The sequence below is a fragment of the Somniosus microcephalus genome, chromosome 3, assembly GCF_052327205.1.
Source record: "Somniosus microcephalus isolate GS21.2 chromosome 3, FLI_Smic_1.0, whole genome shotgun sequence".
Classification (NCBI taxonomy): Eukaryota; Metazoa; Chordata; class Chondrichthyes; order Squaliformes; family Somniosidae; genus Somniosus; species Somniosus microcephalus.
Window position 1 is genome coordinate 76,501,489 of NC_140989.1, and position 19,359 is coordinate 76,520,847.

Sequence of the window (19,359 nt, forward strand, 5' to 3'; positions counted from 1 at the left end):
GACAGGGTTAATTAGCAATCTCATAGTAAAGGATCCTCTGAAGCAGATATGATAGAATTTTACATTAATTTTGAGAGTGACTTGCCTAAGTCCGAAACTAGAGTCTTAGGGGGCGATTTTGCGAGCCCTGGGGAGGCGGGACTGCCGGTAAAATGGCAGAATCTGGGGGCGGGTACCCATCCCTCCCCCAACCCGCCTCCGTGCCATCTTCCCAGGAGGCGGGTACCCAACCCGCTACGGGTTCGTCTCCTCGAGGTGGGAAGGGGATTAGTGCCAATTAACTGCCTGTTAACAGGTAATTAACAGGCAGTTTTTTGGAGAATCCCTATTTTCAGCCCTGAAGTGTGGGTCAGCGAGGCGGGCCGTCGGTCTGCGGGGGCCGGAGGGGCCGAGATGTCCAGTGTGCAGGTGAGTTATGGGTGCATGTATGCAGAGGTAAGTGTGTGTAAAGTATTTTAATAAGTTTTACTTACCTTTACTTCTTCCTGCAGGCTTCCACCCTTCAGGTCTCAGGAGTCCCTCAGCTCACCGGCACAGAAAGCAGAATGGCTGCTGAACTGTCAAAAGCTGCAGCCTTCTGCTTTCTGCTCAGGAGAGCTCTCTAACTGAGCCTGTGTCCCAGGACTCAACTTAGAGGACAAATTGTCAGTGTTTGACAGCTTCACAGAGCTGTCAAACGATGACATTTCATCTGTCAAAAGCTCTTGACAGATGAAACGTCACTCGCTGACGTCACCTATAATCGGCTTTCCCTTAATTGACCTGCTAAGCCCGCTGGGCGGGCTTAACGCGGTCAATCAAGGAAAAATAGCGTGCATTAGCCACAAGTCGATGGAGGCGGGACTAAAACCCAACAAGGGGGAGTCCCACCTCCAAAAGCTCCCCACGGAGAAAATCCAGCCCTTACACTTAAATAAAGCCTATTACATAGGTATGAGGGGCATGTTGGCTAAGGTAGATTGGAAAAATAGATTAGAAGGTATGGCAGTAGATAAGCAGTGGCTAGCATTTAAAGAAATATTTCATAATTCTCAACAAAAATACATTCCGTTGAGAAACAAAAACTCCACAGGAAAAGTGATCCAACCGTGGCTAACTAAAGAAGTTAAGGATAGCATTAGATTGAAAGAAGAAGATTATAACGTTGCAAAGAATAGTAAGCCTGAGGATTGGGAGAGTTTCAGAAAACAGCAAAGGTTGGCCAAAAAATTGATGATAAGGGAAAAAATAGAAAGAGAAAACTAGCAAGAAATATAAAAGCAGATTGTAAGAGTTTCTACAAGTATGTAAAAAGGAAAAGAGTAGCAAAAGTAAACGTTGGTCCCTTTGAAGCTGAGACAGGAGAAATTATTATGGGGAATAAGGAAATGGCAGAAACGTTAAACAAATATTTTGTATCTGTCTTCACAGTAGAAGACACAAAAAGCATACCAAAAATGGTGGGGAACCAAGGGTCTAAAAAGGGTGAGGAACTTAACGTAATTAATATAAGTAGAGAAATAGTACTAGAGAAACTAATGGGACTAAAAGCCGACAAATCCCCCTGGACCTGATGGCCTACATCCTAGGGTTCTAAAAGAGGTGGCTGAAGAGATAGTGGAAGCATTGGTTTTGACCTACAAAAATTCCCTAGATTCTGGAATCGTCCCAGCGGATTGGAAGTTCGCAAATGTAACACTGCTATTCAAGAAAGGAGGGAGAGAAAAAAATGGGAACTACAGGCCAGTTAGCCTGACATCAGTCATCGGAAAAATGCTGGAATCCATTGTTAAGGAAGTGGTATCAGGGCACTTAGAAAATCATAACATGATTAGCCAGAGTCAACATGGTTTTATGAAAGGGAAATTGTGTTTGACAAATTTATTAGAGGTTTTTGAGGATGTAACTAGCAGGATAGATAAAGGGGAACCATTGGATGTAGTATATTTGGATTTCCAAAAGGCATTCGATAAGATGCCACATAAAAGATTATTTCACAAGATTAGGGCTCATGGGGTTTGGGGATAATATAGTAGCATGGGTAAAGGATTGGTTAACGGACAGAAAACAGAGAGTAGGGATAAACAGATCTTTTTCAGGTTGGCAGGCTGTAACTAGTGGGGTTCAGCAAGGATCAGTGTTGGGGCCTCAGCTATTTACAATCTATATTAATGAACTAGATGAAGGGACCGAGTGTAATGTATCCAAGTTTGCTGCTGATACAAAGCTAGGTGGGACAGTAAGCTGTGAGGAGAACACAAAGAGTCTGCAAAGGGATATAGATAGACTAAGTGAGTGGCCAGTAAGGTGGCAGATGGAGTATAATGTAGGGAAATGTGAGGTTATTCACTTTGCTAGGAAGAATAGAAAAACAGAATATTTTTTAAATGGTGAGAAACTTTCAAATGTTGGTGTTCAGAGAGATTTGGGTGTCCTTGTGCAAGAAACACAGAAAGCTAGCATGCAGGTACAGCAAGCAATAAGGAAGGCAAATGGCATGTTGGCCTTTATTGCAAGGGAGTTGGAGTATAAGAGTAAGGAAGTCTTCTTACAATTGTACAAGGCCATAGTGAGACCACAACTGGAGTACTGTGCACAGTTTGGTTCTCCTTATCTAGGGAAGGATATACTTGCCTTGGAGGCGGTGCAACAAAGGTTCACTAGATTGATTCCTGGGATGAGAGGGCTGTCCTATGAGGAGAGATTGTGTAGAATGGGCCTATACTCTCTGGAGTTTAGAAGAATGAGAGGTGATCTCATTGAAACATACAAGATTCTGAAGGGGACTGACAGGGTAGATGCTGAGAGGTTGTTTCCCCTGGCTGGAGTGTCTAGAACTAGAGGGCATAGTCTCAGGATAAGGGGTCGGCCATTTAAGACGGAGATGAGGAAGAATTTCTTCACTGAGGGTTGTGAATCTTTGGAATTCTCTGCCCCAGAGGGCTGTGAATGCTGAGTCTTTGAGTATATTCAAGGCTGAGATAGATAGATTTTTGTACTCGTGGGGAATCAAGGGATATGGAGATTGGGCAGGAAAGTGGAGTTGAGGTCGATGATCAGCCGTGATCTTTTTGATTAGCGGAGCAGGCTTGAAGGGCCGTATGGCCTACTCCGGCTCTTACTTCTTATGTTCTTAACGATCCTCCGGGCAGCCATTCCTAGCGCAAGCTTCAACTCCTTTACCAAGATGGTGTCTTGCACTAAACACAGACTAAACCGGCGTTTCAGCTCAATCTTGGCCACCTCGGAGGCTCTTTAGCACCTATAGTATCTGGTGAAAATCTTTTTTGTCTCGGTGTTGATCAGATCAAGTCAAGGAGTTTAATGTTTGCAGTTGATGAAAAGTGAAATAACCTTTTGAGGCATGGAGCTTCTCACCAGGAATTCCAGCAATAGTTGTGAAAACTTGATCAATTCTGTGCTTGGATAAAGATTTGAACAGATAAAACACTTGACTGCATTGACACATCAATCTGTCAAAACGATTACTTATTTATTGGTGGGCGGTACGTGTTTCCATCTGGAAAAAGTCAAAGTTAATTGGACATTAGTGTTTGAGCATTACTGTCTACTCCACAGGAAGTGAATTTGGCTTAAGGAGAAATGAATGATGCGTGATAAGGAGCCATGCCTGGCCTGGCCCAATAACTTGCTTACAACTTAGTCATTTTTAGATTATATGGTCAGTGCCAGGAACAGGATCTAATTCATAGCCCATGGTCCCTTGTCTTGTGTTTAGTTTAGGTAATTAAATTAAGAACAAAAATGGATTATATTTTTAATTTTAAATGGAAACCGAATTGATAGTGAATGTTTTGGCATGTTACATGCAGTAGAGCTCAAATGGTGAGCTGAGCCAAAATGTATCAAAAGTTTAAATAGTCTGATGCACAGTCTTACATTTGGTCACCTTACTTATAATTGGCTGGTAGGAAATTGCTTGAAATATTCCTAAGAATGTATTTCTGTTGCTGGACTGAGCACTGATGTGTGTTTAAGGAACAAGTTATAGCTATAGTAACGTTACGAAACTCCAGACTCTCTCATTCTTTGGCTGATGGACAATATCAAATATAGTTGTGTGCACCTGTGTTATCGTGTTAGGTATCTGACCACTTCTCACATTACCACCTCTTGCAGGTATTGTACTGAACAAACCCGTCCGTCTGTCTGTGCTTTAATCTTTTAGCTCTGTGACACGCAACAAAGTCAAAAGCAAGTCCCTGACATGTTACAAGCAAAAAAAGAGCAACTCAGTTTGCAAATGTATTCAGATTTACTAAGCTGGACTTTGCATCAAAAAATTAAACACACAGGACTGGGTTGCCTTTCTTTTTTTTTAAGTGTAATTCTTGAAATTCTTGAAAGGAATGAAAAAGAACAGATTTGAGATGGGCTATTCCATGATATAAATAATCTATCACTCAGGTACTTCCTAGAATGAAGCCAACCATTAAAGTATTAGTGTGACCAAACAATATCGGTGAATACCTGATATCCACAGATTTCAGTCATTATCTGCAAGGCAGTTGGTTTCATTTTTAATGAAAAATGAATTGAAAATGATCATTAAAACCTGGCCCTGAGATTTGATGTGAACTCTTAAGTCTGTGCCCTGGCACCATCTAGTGGGTCTTTGCATGAATTGCATCTATAGGTAAACAAGAAATCCTTTAACTCTTTGAAAAAAACAAATCTGGATGCTTTGTTATATATTTGTGTTTTTTTAATATCTTCTAAAAACTAGTTCCATCCATATAATTTTTAGTGAATAGAACTGATCATGCAAATTAGCTAGGCAACTGCATCTGCATAATCTATGGCTCTGTGCTTATTGAATGGAACTAGAGCGACACCAAGATATCAAGATGATGAGATTAGGATGGACATTGTAGCTCACTTCCATATTCCTTAATGTAACTTAAAATAAAGTCAATATTTGCATTATATTTGCTATTGTCTTCGGTCCCCGCCACAAACTCCGTTCCCTAGCCACCGACTCCATCTGTCTGAGGCTGAACCCAACTGTTCGCAACCTTGGTGTCATATTTGACCCCGAAATGAGCTTCCGAGCACATATCTGCACCATAACTAAGACCGCCTATTTTCACCTCTATAACATCACACATCTCCGCCCCGCCTCAGCTCATCTGCTGCTGAAACCCTCATCCATGCCTTTGTTACCTCTCGACTTGACTATTCCAATGCACTCCTGGCTGGCCTCCAACATTCTACTCTACGTAAACTTGAGGTCATCCAAAACTCGATGCCCGTGTCCTAACTTGCAACAAGTCCCGTTCACCCATCACCCCTGTGCTCGCTGACCTACATTTGCTCCCGGTTAAGCAGCGCCTTGATTTTAAAATTCTCATCCTTGTATTCAAATCCCTCCATAGCCTCACTGCTCCCTATCTCTGTAATCTCCTCCAGCCCCACAACCCCCCGAGATATCTGCGCTCCTCTAATTCTGGCCTCTTGAGCATCCCTGATTGTAATCGCTCAATCTTTGGTGGCCGTGCCTTCTGTTGCCTGGGCCCTAAACTCTGGAATTCCCTCCCTAAACCTCTCCGCCTCGCTACCTCTTTCCTCCTTTTAAGACGCTCCTTAAAACCTACCTCTCATCTGCCCTAATTTCCCCTTGTGGCTCAATGTCAAATTTTGTTTTATAATGCTCCTGTGAAACGCCTGGGGACATTTTACTACGTTCAAGGTGCTATATAAATACAAGTTGTTGTTGTTATAACAATGTAGATAATTTTTATAATAAGACAGAGGACAAGACTGACAGGAAGGGGTCTGAATCAAAAATAATACCGATTCTGACCCAAAATATGATTGCACTCTAAAATAAAATGCAGCAACTTTCACAGAGTAACACAGGTTGTCCCTATGAGTAGCACTATGTGATGCCAAACTGCCTCAAAAGATTTGTGCAGGGCCAGTCTTGCAGCTTGTGATATCAGTGCCTCTATTCTATTGCCTCCTCACCATGTCAATTAGTAGCAAATAGAATAAACACTTCTCTCTGAGACTGCAGTTCATACAATTACTATTTTACTCCAAGGCACTGCAGGAAACTCTAATAATTTCCCCTTTATTTCCCTGGAAATTCAGTGCAAGATGCTGGAAAGAAAGCTGGAGGAAAATATGGTGTTTACAGAGTATGAGCAGATCCCAAAGAAGATGGTCGATGGTGTTTTCACCACAGCGACTCTTCCAGAAAATGCAGAGCGGAATCGTTTCAGGGATGTCGTTCCGTATGAGGAGAACAGGGTGGAGCTTGTGCCAACCAAAGAAAACAATACTGGTTACGTCAATGCCTCTCACATCAAGGTGAGAATCCTGTCACTGTGTATATTAGCTGTGCCATCGTATGATTCTATACATTATTTTAAATATTACAGTAGAACCCCTATATAATTCAAGGTGACACAAGAGCCTCAAATTGTGCTGGATATTTACAAAAGTTTACCCCATTTGTTTTGCTTTGTGCAAATTTTTGAATAGTAAGTGTGAAATAATGTATATAGAGTGCTATTTAATAAGGAATAGGCTTGTTATTAAATTGTTATAAGGATGAGCTGAATGACCCTTATCTCACTACCTCAAACTGGTGCTGGTAACTGTTTCAATGACTCAGATCTGGCTCAAAGTTTGATGGGTCACGGACTGTTCAGATTCAACAGAGGCTCATTTGCTTATGCTTCCTGAATGCATAATGTTCTGTTAAATGGTCTGGCAGTTCCAATAAATATTTATTAATGGTGGATTATTTAGACCTCCTCAAGCTGCTTGATTTTTGTACTGAGTACTCACTTGAGGTTTTTATTTCAAGCTGAAAGTTGAGCTCTGCAATAATGACAAAAATCCTAATTATTAGAAATCTATCTTTAAAAATAGACTTTAAAAATACCCTACTGTCTGAAAGGACCATATTCTCCAGCTGGCAGAGGGGTAGAATGGTGACCTGAAATCAGCTGCCGAGTGGTTTGTATCTACAGGGTATTTTTGCCTCCCTCTTCTTCCCTATGTGTGGAAGTATTTAGTCTCTATTAGCTCCTCCCCCAACAGCCCAGGAGCCAACAGTCTACGGACGACTGCTACAATTAGACATTTACACTGTAGTCCACAGTACTTTTATAATGTAAAGGATCCTACCCATCGAAATCCATTGGATCCCCACATTTTTGTGGGTCTTGCAAGCTGCTGTTGGGTTTCTACTTAAACCCAAGCCCATGAAGCCGAATTCATTCTCTTTTGGCAACAGCCAACAGTGGGTCTTCATTAGAACAGTGGTACCAGCTGTAGAAAGCAACAGATTGAGTTCACTGGTTCTCAGTCCCCTTCTAGACATTATAAAAGTGGTAGTATTCTATGTAGCAGTGCATGGTACACTAAAGCAAAAGCTCACAACTTGTATTTGTACCATGCCATTATAGGTGCTTTTGCATTCTAAACTGTAGCCAGGAGAACTCTTCCCACAATTCTCTCACCGGCTGCACTTCGCGCTATAACTAACCTAACTACTATTGTTCCAGCAATAGCAGAGAACCACCTTTTAGAGGTCTTGTAAACTGTCATGCTCTGCTCCTGCCTTACATCTCATGTAAAACTCTCGAATCTGGTGCCGCAGATTAAAAATGCCTTATATGAAGCTTTTTAGTGCCGTTCTTCTGTAACAAGTTTTGTATTTGAATAAATTGAACCAATGATCAGTTTCTCTTCTGGCACAAAGTTGATTAATTTGCTGCTATTGTGATCATTTTGTCTGCTTTGTAAATTATCAAATTATATACTAGCTGGGGAGCCCCGCGTTGCGAGGGCAATTTTGGGGCGCGAGGGCAATTTTGGGGCGTTTGGTCTCCCTGCCCCTGTGTGTCCCCCCTCTCCCTGTCCTATCCCTCCCTCCCCTCTCTCCCTCCCTCCCCTCCCCTGTCTCCCTCTCCCCTCCCCCACTCCCCTCTGTCCCTCTCTCCGGCCCCTCCCCCTGCCTAGCGAGCCCCGTGTTGCGAGGGCAATTTTGGGGCGTTTGGTCTCCCTGCCCCTGTGTGTCCCCCCTCTCCCTGTCATGTCCTCTCCCTGTCCTGTCCTATCCCTCCCTCCCCTCTCTCCCTCCCCTCTCTCCCTCCCTCCCCTCCCCTCTCTCCCTCCCCTCCCCTCTCTCCCTCTCCCTCCCCTCCCCCCCCCCCCACTCCCCTCTGTCCCTCTCTCCGGCCCCTCCCCCTGCCTAGCGCCTGAGGTCCGGTGCCGTTGCTGAGGTCCCCCGGTATCGCGCGGCTGATGGACGGCCGCTGCGTGCGGCGCATGCGCGGTGAGTGCGGGCGGCGCATGCGCGGTCAGTGCGAGCGGCCCGCGGGAGCCGGCAAGGCCGTTAGCGAGCGGGAAACTTCGGGCGGCCCGCCCGCGCTACCTGAGAGGGGGAAGTAGAGAGGGAAGAGGAGAAGGAGAGAGAGGGAAGAGGAGAAGGAGAGAGAGGGAAGAGGAGAAGGAGAGAGAGAGAGGGAAGAAAGAGAGAGAGAGAGAGAGAAATTTTTTCAGCTTCAGGCCCCGAGTCCCCCCTGCGCGAGGGTGAGGAGGAGGGGGGGGGGGGTTGCTAAACACAATATAAAACTCAAATAAATTGTTAATTAATTGCCTAACACATAATTGAAATATTTACCTTGGTTCCCTAACACACAGAAAGTGTGGGGGAAAAAATCGTGGAAAATCAAGATGGCGGCCACTCACCTCGGTTCAGAAGGATAAGGCCCGCCCACACACGCACCGATTGGTCGACCGGTCAGGTCACCGAAGCGTAGGATTGGTTAATCGTCGAGTCACTCGACACTCAACTGTAGGAAGACCTCGACGTCACACGGTCGCTAATGAGATGCTAATGAGCGGAACGCTGAACGTTTTTGGGATACCGCGGGCGGGATTTTTGTCCGGCCAAAACGTAAATACGCCTATGACCGGTCCGGAATCGCAAGCTTTCTTTTGAGGCGACGCGCGCGTCGGTACGCTCTGTAACTTCCAAACGTATAGAGACCAGACAGACAGACAGACAGACAGAAGAGCCGCTTTATATATATAGATACTTTGTGCAGGAGGGGTACGGTGGCTCATATTGCCACTGAAAAATCTTAACAGCATGGTTCTCACACTGAATATTAACAAATAGAACATGAGAAATAAATCAAAAGCCTTTCCTAGTTCAGTGTTCTCAACTTCAGCTAACTTTTGTAGTAGGTTTATTTTGTGTTGTTTGGTACATAGAGCGTGAAGTGGGTCTTCAACTGCTATTTATTAGTTAAGGGCCTACTTCCATGGGACTGGCTGCAGTCAAGGATGTCGATCAGCCTTTTCCTTTGTGGTGTTGAGCACCCAATATCTCTCCTTGTACCTTGTATACTTTTCTGGTAAAATCAGAGTCATTCCTGTTTATACTATGTTAAGCCAGAATTGCACCTGATGGCAGAATTTTGCCATGTATATATGTATGGCATCCTGTAAGTACACCATAGCATTGGATTTCATGAACCACTCTTGCACAAAGAGGCTGGCAATATGTCAGTAACTGTGTTGTGCTGCTTGAGTACTTGATAATGCAAAAGCAGATATTGTTTCATTTTAAGTGTCTGCTGTAAATTAATACTTAATGTTTAACAAAGCTAGACTACTCTCCGCTTTAAACGGGGAAATGTAATACTGCAGTGTTACTGTAAGGTAACACCAGTTTAACAAAAAACATCTGTTATTACACCGGACGTCCTGTCTGTCTTGGGAGTTTGATGCAGAGCAAGACTCGCTCTTCTCAACCCAGCAACATGCCTTCGTGCCAGCTTCACAAGAACACTGCTCATTGCATCAGTGTGATATTTTCTATTTCAACATCATTCACCATGTGACCTTTCTGAGCACAATTGCCAAAATAGTGACGAATTAAGGTCCATTTTATGCTGTGGTCCCATGCCTGCTAGGAACAGGACTTAACGGCCAAAACTCAATCCACACAAAGGACCATTACAGCCAACAGACTGGAAACTTTTATTCCATCAACCTGAATTGGATTATGACCCAGGTGCCAGAGGTAATGAATTAATGTGCTAACATGTACCACATAGTCTTTCTAGGGCATGATTTTTTAAACAGATTTTGTGCTTTTTACAGTTGAAATGGGGTCATCTCTTCGAAGCATACAATGCAGAACACTTATTAGTGTACACTGCAAGAGGCTAAAGCAACCCAACTCAACAACTTCAGTCATGTAGGGTTTTATAGACTGTGTTCATTTATGATATTGCTTCTAATTGACAGGTTACCGTTGCTGGAGAGGACTGGCATTATATTGCGACACAGGGACCCCTACCACACACGTGCCATGACTTTTGGCAGATGGTGTGGGAGCAAGGAGTGAATGTTATTGTCATGGTTACAGCAGAAGAGGTGTGTTCTATTTGTTTTTATACTTAATTAAACTTGTGATGTTTCAAACATAGAGAGGACACTGTGGAGGAGATTGTTGAATTGTTACAACCATTCCACTTCCTGTTGATGGGTGTAAGCACATAGTGGTTTGATTTTTTTCAACTTTCGATGGTTCAAGAAAATATTTCTGGTTGTGTTAGCTCAAGTACAGGAAATAAAATCCTTACCCCAGATATGTGAGAAAACTAATGGATAGAATGGACCTGCAGAATTTTTTGTAGCTATGGGAGTGGTGTAATACCAAATTTCTACCGAGCCTGTATGACTTGGTATCACTGCTGCTGTCACTCTTTGTTCAAATTTAGGGTAAAGACAAAGAAAATTACTTTCTTTTAGAAAAAAAAGGCACCAAAATTTAAATGATTAAACCCATGTGAACATGTGAAAGTATCAAAAAAAAACTGTCCAGTGTACCAAAACCAAATGGAAAAACCAGTTTGTGTAAACCAGATAGTGATGGTGTGTCTCTACTATGCTCCTACTCTGTGGCACGTACGGATATAAGGTAGATGTTACATAGAATGCCACATGGGCCAAAACAACTTGTGGACCTAACAGGACATAATGCATGCACTTTGTCACTGAGTTCTGAAACTTGATCCACTCATTGCATTAATGTAGTTTCAAACCAGGACCTGTATGGTATCCTCTATCATATAGTGTTGTTATTGGCCATGAGTTTTTATAGAGGAGACTTGTATAGCAGGGAATTTATTTGATGATTTAGGTTTATAGAGAATATAACAATAATTGGCCAATTAGAATATAAATAAATGATCACTTCCTGTTACAACCTCCATAAATCTAAACCACATTAAAGCCCCTACTATACAATTCTCCTCTACAAATGTATGTGGCCAATAACAACATCATGTGATACGGGATACCATACAAGTCCTGGAAAGGCAGGAAACAGATGATGAATTGATTCCTTTCAGTATGTTAATCCCACATCTCTCCCTTTAAATACTGAAGCTGTTCCTCTGTTGTTTCATATTCATTTGTCGGAGTGATCATTTAGGCCACCTACATTGCCACTGAGACTTTTTTTCTTTCTTATTTATCATTCAGCCTGTCTCAATGAGCTCATTCTTCCTATGTGAAATAATAACGCTGCCCTGACATTTAAGAAGTAAAACTGTCACAGGAAACAGAATTTTGTGAGGCATAATATGCATCATTTTCCTGTAATCTTTTAGTAAGGAAAAAGGTGTCATGCAACCCAGGTAGTTTAAGTAAGTCAATATTGGAAGGGCTCTAACTAAAGGAATAAAAAAAATAGCTGAAAAGCATGAGTAAATGCAAAAGAGAGTGAGCAATGCAATGGAAAGATTTTCTACCTCTTTATATTAGAGCCTCCAAGGACTCCTCCATAATTTTGCAATGTACTTATTCCCATTCATTTATTCTTACTGCATGGTGAATGATTTGTGACATATAAAGGAACTGTGCTTAAAGGAACTAATCAACAATTATATTTTTACTTTGTGAAGTGAAAATCCTAAAGTTCACCATTCCAACATTCAGGAATTTATCCTTTATTATGTAGGAGGGAGGAAAACCAAAGACCCATCGATATTGGCCCAAGCTGGGCTCAAAGCACAGCTCAGCAACTTACGGAAAGTTTAAGGTGACAACCAAATTCCGCACAGATTCTGGTTGCTATGCAACTACAGGTTTAAAGGTCAAGCATCTTTTGTCTGGGCAGGAGAGGACCGTGTGGCATTTGCAGTACACAGACTGGCCAGACCATGGCTGTCCAGAAGATGTTCAGGGTTTTTTATGTAAGTACCATGATACGTATCATTTTGCACAATAGACCAAACAGAATGAAACACATTAATTTTAACATTACAATCAATTGATTATATAAGTCACGAATTGAACATAGTGTTAAGCGTTCATATATTAAACACCACTGTTTGCTTTAAAGCAGCGGTGTCCAAACTCTGGCCTATAGAACACACACAGCTGCCAATGTGGCCCAAGAAGCCGATGCAATGCAGTTTTATTTATTTATGTATTTCTTATTGGCTGGCTAGTCCTGTTTGAATTTTGTGTGGCTGGAGCTTTGGAAAAGGATGTTCTTAGTTACCTCATTGGTGGTTAAATCCTAAATCAGAATACCAAGATTGGTTAGTAGAAGTAACTCGAGATATATGTAAATTAATAGGAACATGGCTATTGTAAACTTTATATGTGGCCCTTAGGACACCTATGAGGCCACAAAGACAAAAAAGCTTAGAGAACACTGTTTTACAGTTCAAGATGCAACCAGGTTGCTCTGGGTTGTAATCTCTTTCCTTGCTGTACAGGAGACAGGCAGATACTTTGGATTTCTGTTTCCTCTCATAAAATGTACCGCCTCAGTTCATGGTTTAGACGGTGATTCTCGAACCTGCAAAGTCACAGGCTGCACTTATTTCATAACTGCAGCAACAATGCAAAGCAATTTTGCTTCGTACTGGCCTAAAATTGGTGTAATTCTGGAGTCAGGGCTCAGCGAGGCTCCAGAGCGAAACAGCATGGTACTTCAGCCCCTTGGATTCTCACTCCACTTCATTCCAGTTGTATTGTGTATATAGCCACAATGACTCTTCAAAGCATATATTTAAAATGATAGACCAACTTTTTTAAAATGGCAATTCCTTTTATACAGGAATTACAAAATAGAAAAGCTGCATTAAAACGTTTCATTTTAAAATGAGAGGCTATGCAGCGAGGAAGGATAGTTTGTACAAATTTATGCTAAACAGGTGGTCTTAATTGTGAGTGGTATTACTGCTTGCCCCATTGTGCAGTGTGTTTAAACCACAAGTGGAAATGTATGCATGTAATTAGGTACATTTTTAATGTTTTAATTGTGGTTTCAAAGTCTATTTTCAGAATGTAGTACAAGGGAACAACTTTTAATGTCCTTATGGTAACTAGGGATGGGAAACACATACTGTCTTGCCAGTGTCACCCACATCCCAAGAATAAGTAGTGAACAAAACACACGTCTGAAATATTCTCTCAATTATTTTTCTCTTCATTATAATCATCTTACTTGACCTCTGAACTTTCTTCTCATTTTCCCTAAGCTGTCCTACATGCTTCACCCAGACATACTGGGCAGGATTTTAACTCTGATGTGGGGAGGGAGCGGGGGGCAGCTGGATTGCGGTCAGGAAACGCTGGGGGAATGGATTTCCCTCGGCGCCTGATTAACATTTTTTTCTGTTTCCCGCCAGCAGCCAGCTAGATGGAGTGGCTGGTTGGCTGTCGGGCGGGTAGGCCTGCGGCACCAGTCCGCAGCCGGTGAGCAGAGAGGAGGGAGGGAGAGAGGAATTGGATACCGGGGGCGGGGGGTGGAGCTGGGAGCCTGAGATTGGAAGGCCGGGAGGGGGGGGGTGGGACGGGGATCGGAGGCCTCGTGGCGGGGTAGGGGGTAGAAGAGGAGGGGGGGGGGAGCGAAGAGTGTTGGAGGCCGGGTGGGAGGGGAGATTGGAGGCTGGTGGTGGGGGTGGAGAGGAAGAAGAGGGAGAATGGAGGTTGCCGGGGTGGGGGGGGGGAGATTAGAGGCCAGTGGGGGGGGTGGAGATCAGAGACTTCATGGGAGAGGCCGTGGAAGGGGGGTGGGGAGAGATCGGAAGGGCTGGGGGGGGCGGGGGGGTGTCCGATCGCGGGGTGTTGGCGAGGCAGGGACGCTGGCACTTACCTCCTGGATCCAGCAGGCCTGGGAAACCCGGCCGCCCAGAGTTAAATTTAAAATGGTGCTTCAAAATGCGGCACGCAGCCTCATTATAATATTTAAAGTGCCAACCCACTCCTGGGAGCGGGTTGGCCGCCCACCCACATTCTGCCTCCGTTAAAACCAGAAGTGGGCAGGTTGGAGGAGAGGTGGGGGTCAGGATTCAGATTTCTAATACTTTAACCTCCCACCCCAACCCAAACCCACCCATTTTTTGGAGTTAAAATTCCCCACACAGTGTTGAAATCAGTGGAATCATGACCCATTGCACTGTCTTTTACTATAACTCATTAATTCCCAGACCTCAAAACTGTGGAACCTTCTTTAGTCTTTCCTTCCTTTTAAAACTCAAGCTTGGCGTCATCTAACTATTAGGACTTAATTTGTCTTTCTCTCCTGCTCTTTTTAAACCTGGTAGTGCCTAGAAATGTGGAACAGAGTCCTTCATCTAGGATTCTCAATTTTAAAAAACTGGCATTTGCTTTGCTTTAGAGACTTGAGTTAATGTACAGTATGAAGCATGCAACAGATAGCAGTGATAACACACAATGTTGGAATATTTTTACAAATTCAGGTTTGTAAAGGGAATTTGAGAGCCTACATGACCTGTCAGAAAAACAATTACAATCTTCAGGGACACAACTACTAGGGTGGCAAGGAGACCAAAATCTGGTTGAGCCCAGATAGTCTGAAGTCTTTTAGAGTTGACTTATACCATACACGGGACCCTTTAAGCATCAGCCACTCACCACATGTGCTTTACCCACTTTGAAATGTTTTGAAAGAGTGAAATACTGAAGACAGTTGAGCTACTCTGTTATGACCTGGGGAAGCTGCTGTGAGATGAACAGTTATTTTGACATCATAAAGAAGTACTGTAGTGTGTGGTTATTTTCACTGCAGTTCACTTGCTAGATAGAACAAAGAATGGCTTGGAGTGTGTTGTGTAGAACTATTGGGTTGCATATATAGGATAACAGCTAATCATCTACTTCAGATTCATTCTTAAAGCCTAAAAGCTGAGCTTAAGTGGCTAATAATGTTATCTGAACCCTGAGATTGGGTTACAGCTTTGTCAGACATGATCAAAACCAGCTGTCAAATATAACATGTTTGGTTTATGGAAAAATTAAAGTCCATATGAGCCCTGAGATCAGCAACCTCTTACAACTGGACTAAGCATAGCTTTGTGATATAAACACTCCTCTGACTGAAAACCTGGGTTTACCACAAGATTTGATTCTAGAATTCCCTTGTTCCTCCTCTGAAAAGAAGGCAAATAATGGGTTCTGTTCTACAGGCTTTAGATTTACCCCTGTATAGATTTTTTTTTGTACAATCTATATCCTTACACCAGTGGAAGTGTTATTTTTAAAAAGTGCTTCCTTTGTATGACAGTTAGGATTTATCTATCAATTAGGATGAAAAAAAACTGTTGGATTACAACCATCTGAACTCACCGTTACTCTATTGAATGGTATTACTGTGGATAAGAGCTTTCTGCCAGTAATAGACACTAATCCTTTGCCTTCACAAGCTGCTTTCAGTTACTGAAAAGATGGCTCTTGGAGTAGGGTGGGGAGAAAAAGATTTGGGTGAAAGAAAAGGAAATCATATTTTATATTCAGCATTTCAGGAATGTTATTGAACTCTTCATAAATATTGATAAACCACACCCAACTTAATTTGTTCGTCCTGCCAGAGATTTTTGTTGGATGGTGGGAGCCAGCAAGAAAGTTACTGCAAATTCTAGCACCCAGTTTGTTTGTTACCACCTACACTTTCCTTTTTAATTTCTCAGCTTATCTAGAAGAAATTCAGTCAGTCCGTCGACACACCAATAGCATGCTGGATTCTACCAAGAGCTGCAACCCACCAATAGTTGTGCATTGCAGCGCAGGAGCTGGAAGAACAGGGGTGGTGATTCTAACAGAAGTCATGGTTGGTTGCTTGGAGCATAATGAGGTGAGTGCAACAGATGGTTTTGAAAATGTACTTGATGGACTTTCAATCCATGATGCGCAGGTTAGCAGTTGAGTTTGTCATAGGCAAGCTGCAAAGATCTTCACTGAATTTTACAGAGCAGTTCCCAACTATCTAAATGTTGCATAAAATGGACCTTCCATAAATTGGCATTCTGTTGCAATCCAAATAAAAAGTCTGAGAACCTGAAATGGACTGAAGATAGGAGGAGAAGAATGTCAAGCAATCTTGTTTTTCACTGGCCTTGATACTCTCTGCAGTTTTATCAGTTATTTTATTTGCCCACATTCCTGAGCACTGATGTTCTTCTCCGATGAACACTAGTATTCACTGAATGTACTTCTTTAAAGTTGGTATTCTAATGAGTGAATTGATCTCTCAGCTTTCTATACATCTGAAATATAGACATGATGATCAGTTTCCTGTGTTACCAAAGTGTTGTCATGATGGTGTGGCATCAGTATTAAAATTATTGCTGTTTCCATTCTTTCAACCCCATCTGTTGGAACTTGAGCTATTGAATTATTATGGGCACCGCCTACACACATCAGGTACAAATTACTAAAATTGGGGACATTAGGTTTCCATTGTACATATCATCTCACGCCTATCTGGAGCACCAATTAGTACATCTCTGTCTATAGCCTAGTAACCCGCCCATTAAATCCATAGCTCCTACAAAGGATCGGATCATCATATTACGCCAGTTAGACAGCTTTCAGTCTGCAGATTTGTCATTGTTGTGGGACCCTTTTGGGGGTAGCGCTAAAGCCAAAAACCCAACATAAAATGGCAAATGCATATTTAGTGAAGCCAGCTGGAGAAGGTGGATGAGGATGGTTATCAGTTGCTGTATATAAGCAGGTGGTGTGTCTTTCCACCAGAATACGGTCAACTTTTTGAGAAGAGGCTGGTGAGCCTCTGTGCATGCGTTTGAGGACATGTCTATGGGGCTTTGCCTTCTCTGACTTAATGATGTAAGCAGGTAGTGATGGCGTTGAACTGAGTATTTTCCCCCTCTTCTCCACCCCCCGACTCCCAGGACAAGTTTTCAATGCCCTCCGAAGTCCCTTTTGTAAGAGGGATAGCTAAAATTTAGAGAAAACTGCTCCCAGATCTTCAGGGATCCAGGCTATGATCCTGGCCTCAACACCCCCAGAGTACAGTAGTTTCTACCTAAGTATTTGTTTATTTTATTTACTGTTGGTATCTCCACTAGATTGTCTTAAAGTCCAATATCTGTCACTTTGTGCATTAACATATCTTCACTGCTGTTCTGTTTCAGAAGCTGGAAGTGCCGGTTATGCTGGGATTTCTCCGACAACAGCGGATGTTAATGGTACAGACCATAGCCCAATACAAGTTTGTCTACCAGGTCCTCATTCAGTTCCTGAAGAACTCCCGGCTGATTTAGATGTGAATTCATAAACTCTGTATTTGAACCACCTTAACATTTAGCAGTGGAAATGGAGCTAGCTTATTTTTTTTTTATTTTTTTTTATATAAAGTGCAGCTCAAGTACAGCAAGTATTTTGTCATGTGGTACTTTGATTTTTTGAACCCTCCCCTTGACTCTGTTGTGAGTCTTGTTGGTTTTAAGTTATAACAAGGCTGCTGTTGGAGCCTGCCATAGAAAATTCAGAAGTACTGAGTAAAGTAGCAAGAAAGAGAACATTTTGCGTGCACACTTATGGGTGGATGGTGGACATTGTTTTGCAGTGATTGCACAGTGATGTACCAGAATGATGTTTTCCAACAAAACAAAATGGAGCACTGTCCAACCTTGCAAATTTGTAGAGAAGACTAACGACCATGAGCTAAAGGTATGTTGGAAATGCTGCTTTATTACCTCATGAGCAAAATTCCTTTAACATTGCCTCGTTCACATCATTAGAAGACCAAAAAGTATCAGGGAGAAAAGCATTTGGTAGCTATTTGATGATGACCCAATGAGATCATAAACATTAATAATGATTAGAAATTATTATTTTTTTTTTTTTACGAAGCCTGCTCTGGATAATTATATCAGCAAAGATGAGCTGATTAATACAGTGTTATAAATAGACGGTAAGAAGACACTCCTCCCTTGATGGTCTGCACATATTTTTACATTAAATAATTAAAGTAATGACAATACAAGCTTTTGCTTTTTTGAAAATCATTTTCCTTGAGACTTCATGCTTCTTGGCATGATTTCAGCCATTTTGGATGCAATTATATACTACTAGTATAGGGGGCAAAGTTTGCAGGAGTACCAGGACAGTTTTATATATCCACAATGACTCACATCGGATCTCGTTACAAGTAAATAGAAGCTGTATGGGAATCCCCCATGTACCCTGGTGGTTTTGCTGGTGTTTAGTGGCAGAATCAGAATAGTGATACATTTTCCCATTAACAGCAGGAGACTTTTAGTGGAACACTTGAGGGCAGAGGTTGAGACATCTGGCAGTGGCACCCTCAGCAGTGTGTTACAGATTGAAGTTAAATGTCACTTAGCAGATGTTTTTAAGTAAGCCAGAATCTTCCACGCTACAGTATGTTTGGAATGCTCAGAGAGTTGGACAGCAGCTGGGGGTGATTTGTGGGAAGGAGTTATGTAGTTGGGGAAGGGAAGTGTTTCTGTATTGGGAGGTAATCCGATGCAGAATATGTTTCGGCGTCATTACCACCGCAAAATCCGGGCCATGTTAAGGGGTGTGTTACACAGACTTATCCAAAGAATCTAACACTCAGCCAGTCAGGCAGCATCTGTGGTGAAAGAAAGGTAGGGTGAATGTTTCAGTTCTGATGGTGTCATAGACCTGAAACATTAACCCTGCCTTCCTTTCTTCACAAATGCTGCCCGACCTCCTGAGTGTTGCCAGCATTTTCTGTTTTTATTTTGGATTTTCAGCATCTGCAGTATTTTGCATTTTCTTCAATAATTACACCCAGTTGACAGTGTAAGGTAGAACAAGATGTATATGAATAAGATTTATTCTGCTCCAATGTAAAGGAGCAAAAAAGACCCCTCAAACATGTGTAGTAGTAAAGTAAAGCTTCATTTTAATTTAATTTTTTATATTTGTCCAGTTAAATAATTTAATTTACCAAACAAGAGCATTAAACCAGAAATAAAAGTAAATGTTCAATTTTATTTATGAAACTTATTATCTTTATACAAAAAAAAAGTGCCAAGTATAAGACATCTGTAG

The 19,359-nt window shown here is 42.2% G+C and overlaps 1 protein-coding gene across 3 annotated transcripts in view; it reads left to right on the forward strand.

The window, feature by feature from the left end:
- The window catches only part of LOC147121149 (tyrosine-protein phosphatase non-receptor type 14-like), a 311,830-nt gene extending 294,174 nt beyond the window's left edge, over positions 1-17,656 (forward strand). For all 3 annotated transcript variants that reach the window (XM_085981181.1, XM_085981179.1, XM_085981178.1), the window contains 5 exons: positions 6,094-6,312; positions 10,276-10,404; positions 11,996-12,230; positions 15,981-16,144; positions 17,448-17,656. In XM_085981181.1, the coding sequence (XP_085837307.1) occupies positions 6,094-6,312; positions 10,276-10,404; positions 11,996-12,230; positions 15,981-16,144; positions 17,448-17,576 (876 nt within the window). In that variant the 3' untranslated portion in view covers positions 17,577-17,656. The remainder of the gene's footprint in view (positions 1-6,093; positions 6,313-10,275; positions 10,405-11,995; positions 12,231-15,980; positions 16,145-17,447) is intronic.
- The last annotated feature ends 1,703 nt before the right edge of the window (positions 17,657-19,359 follow it).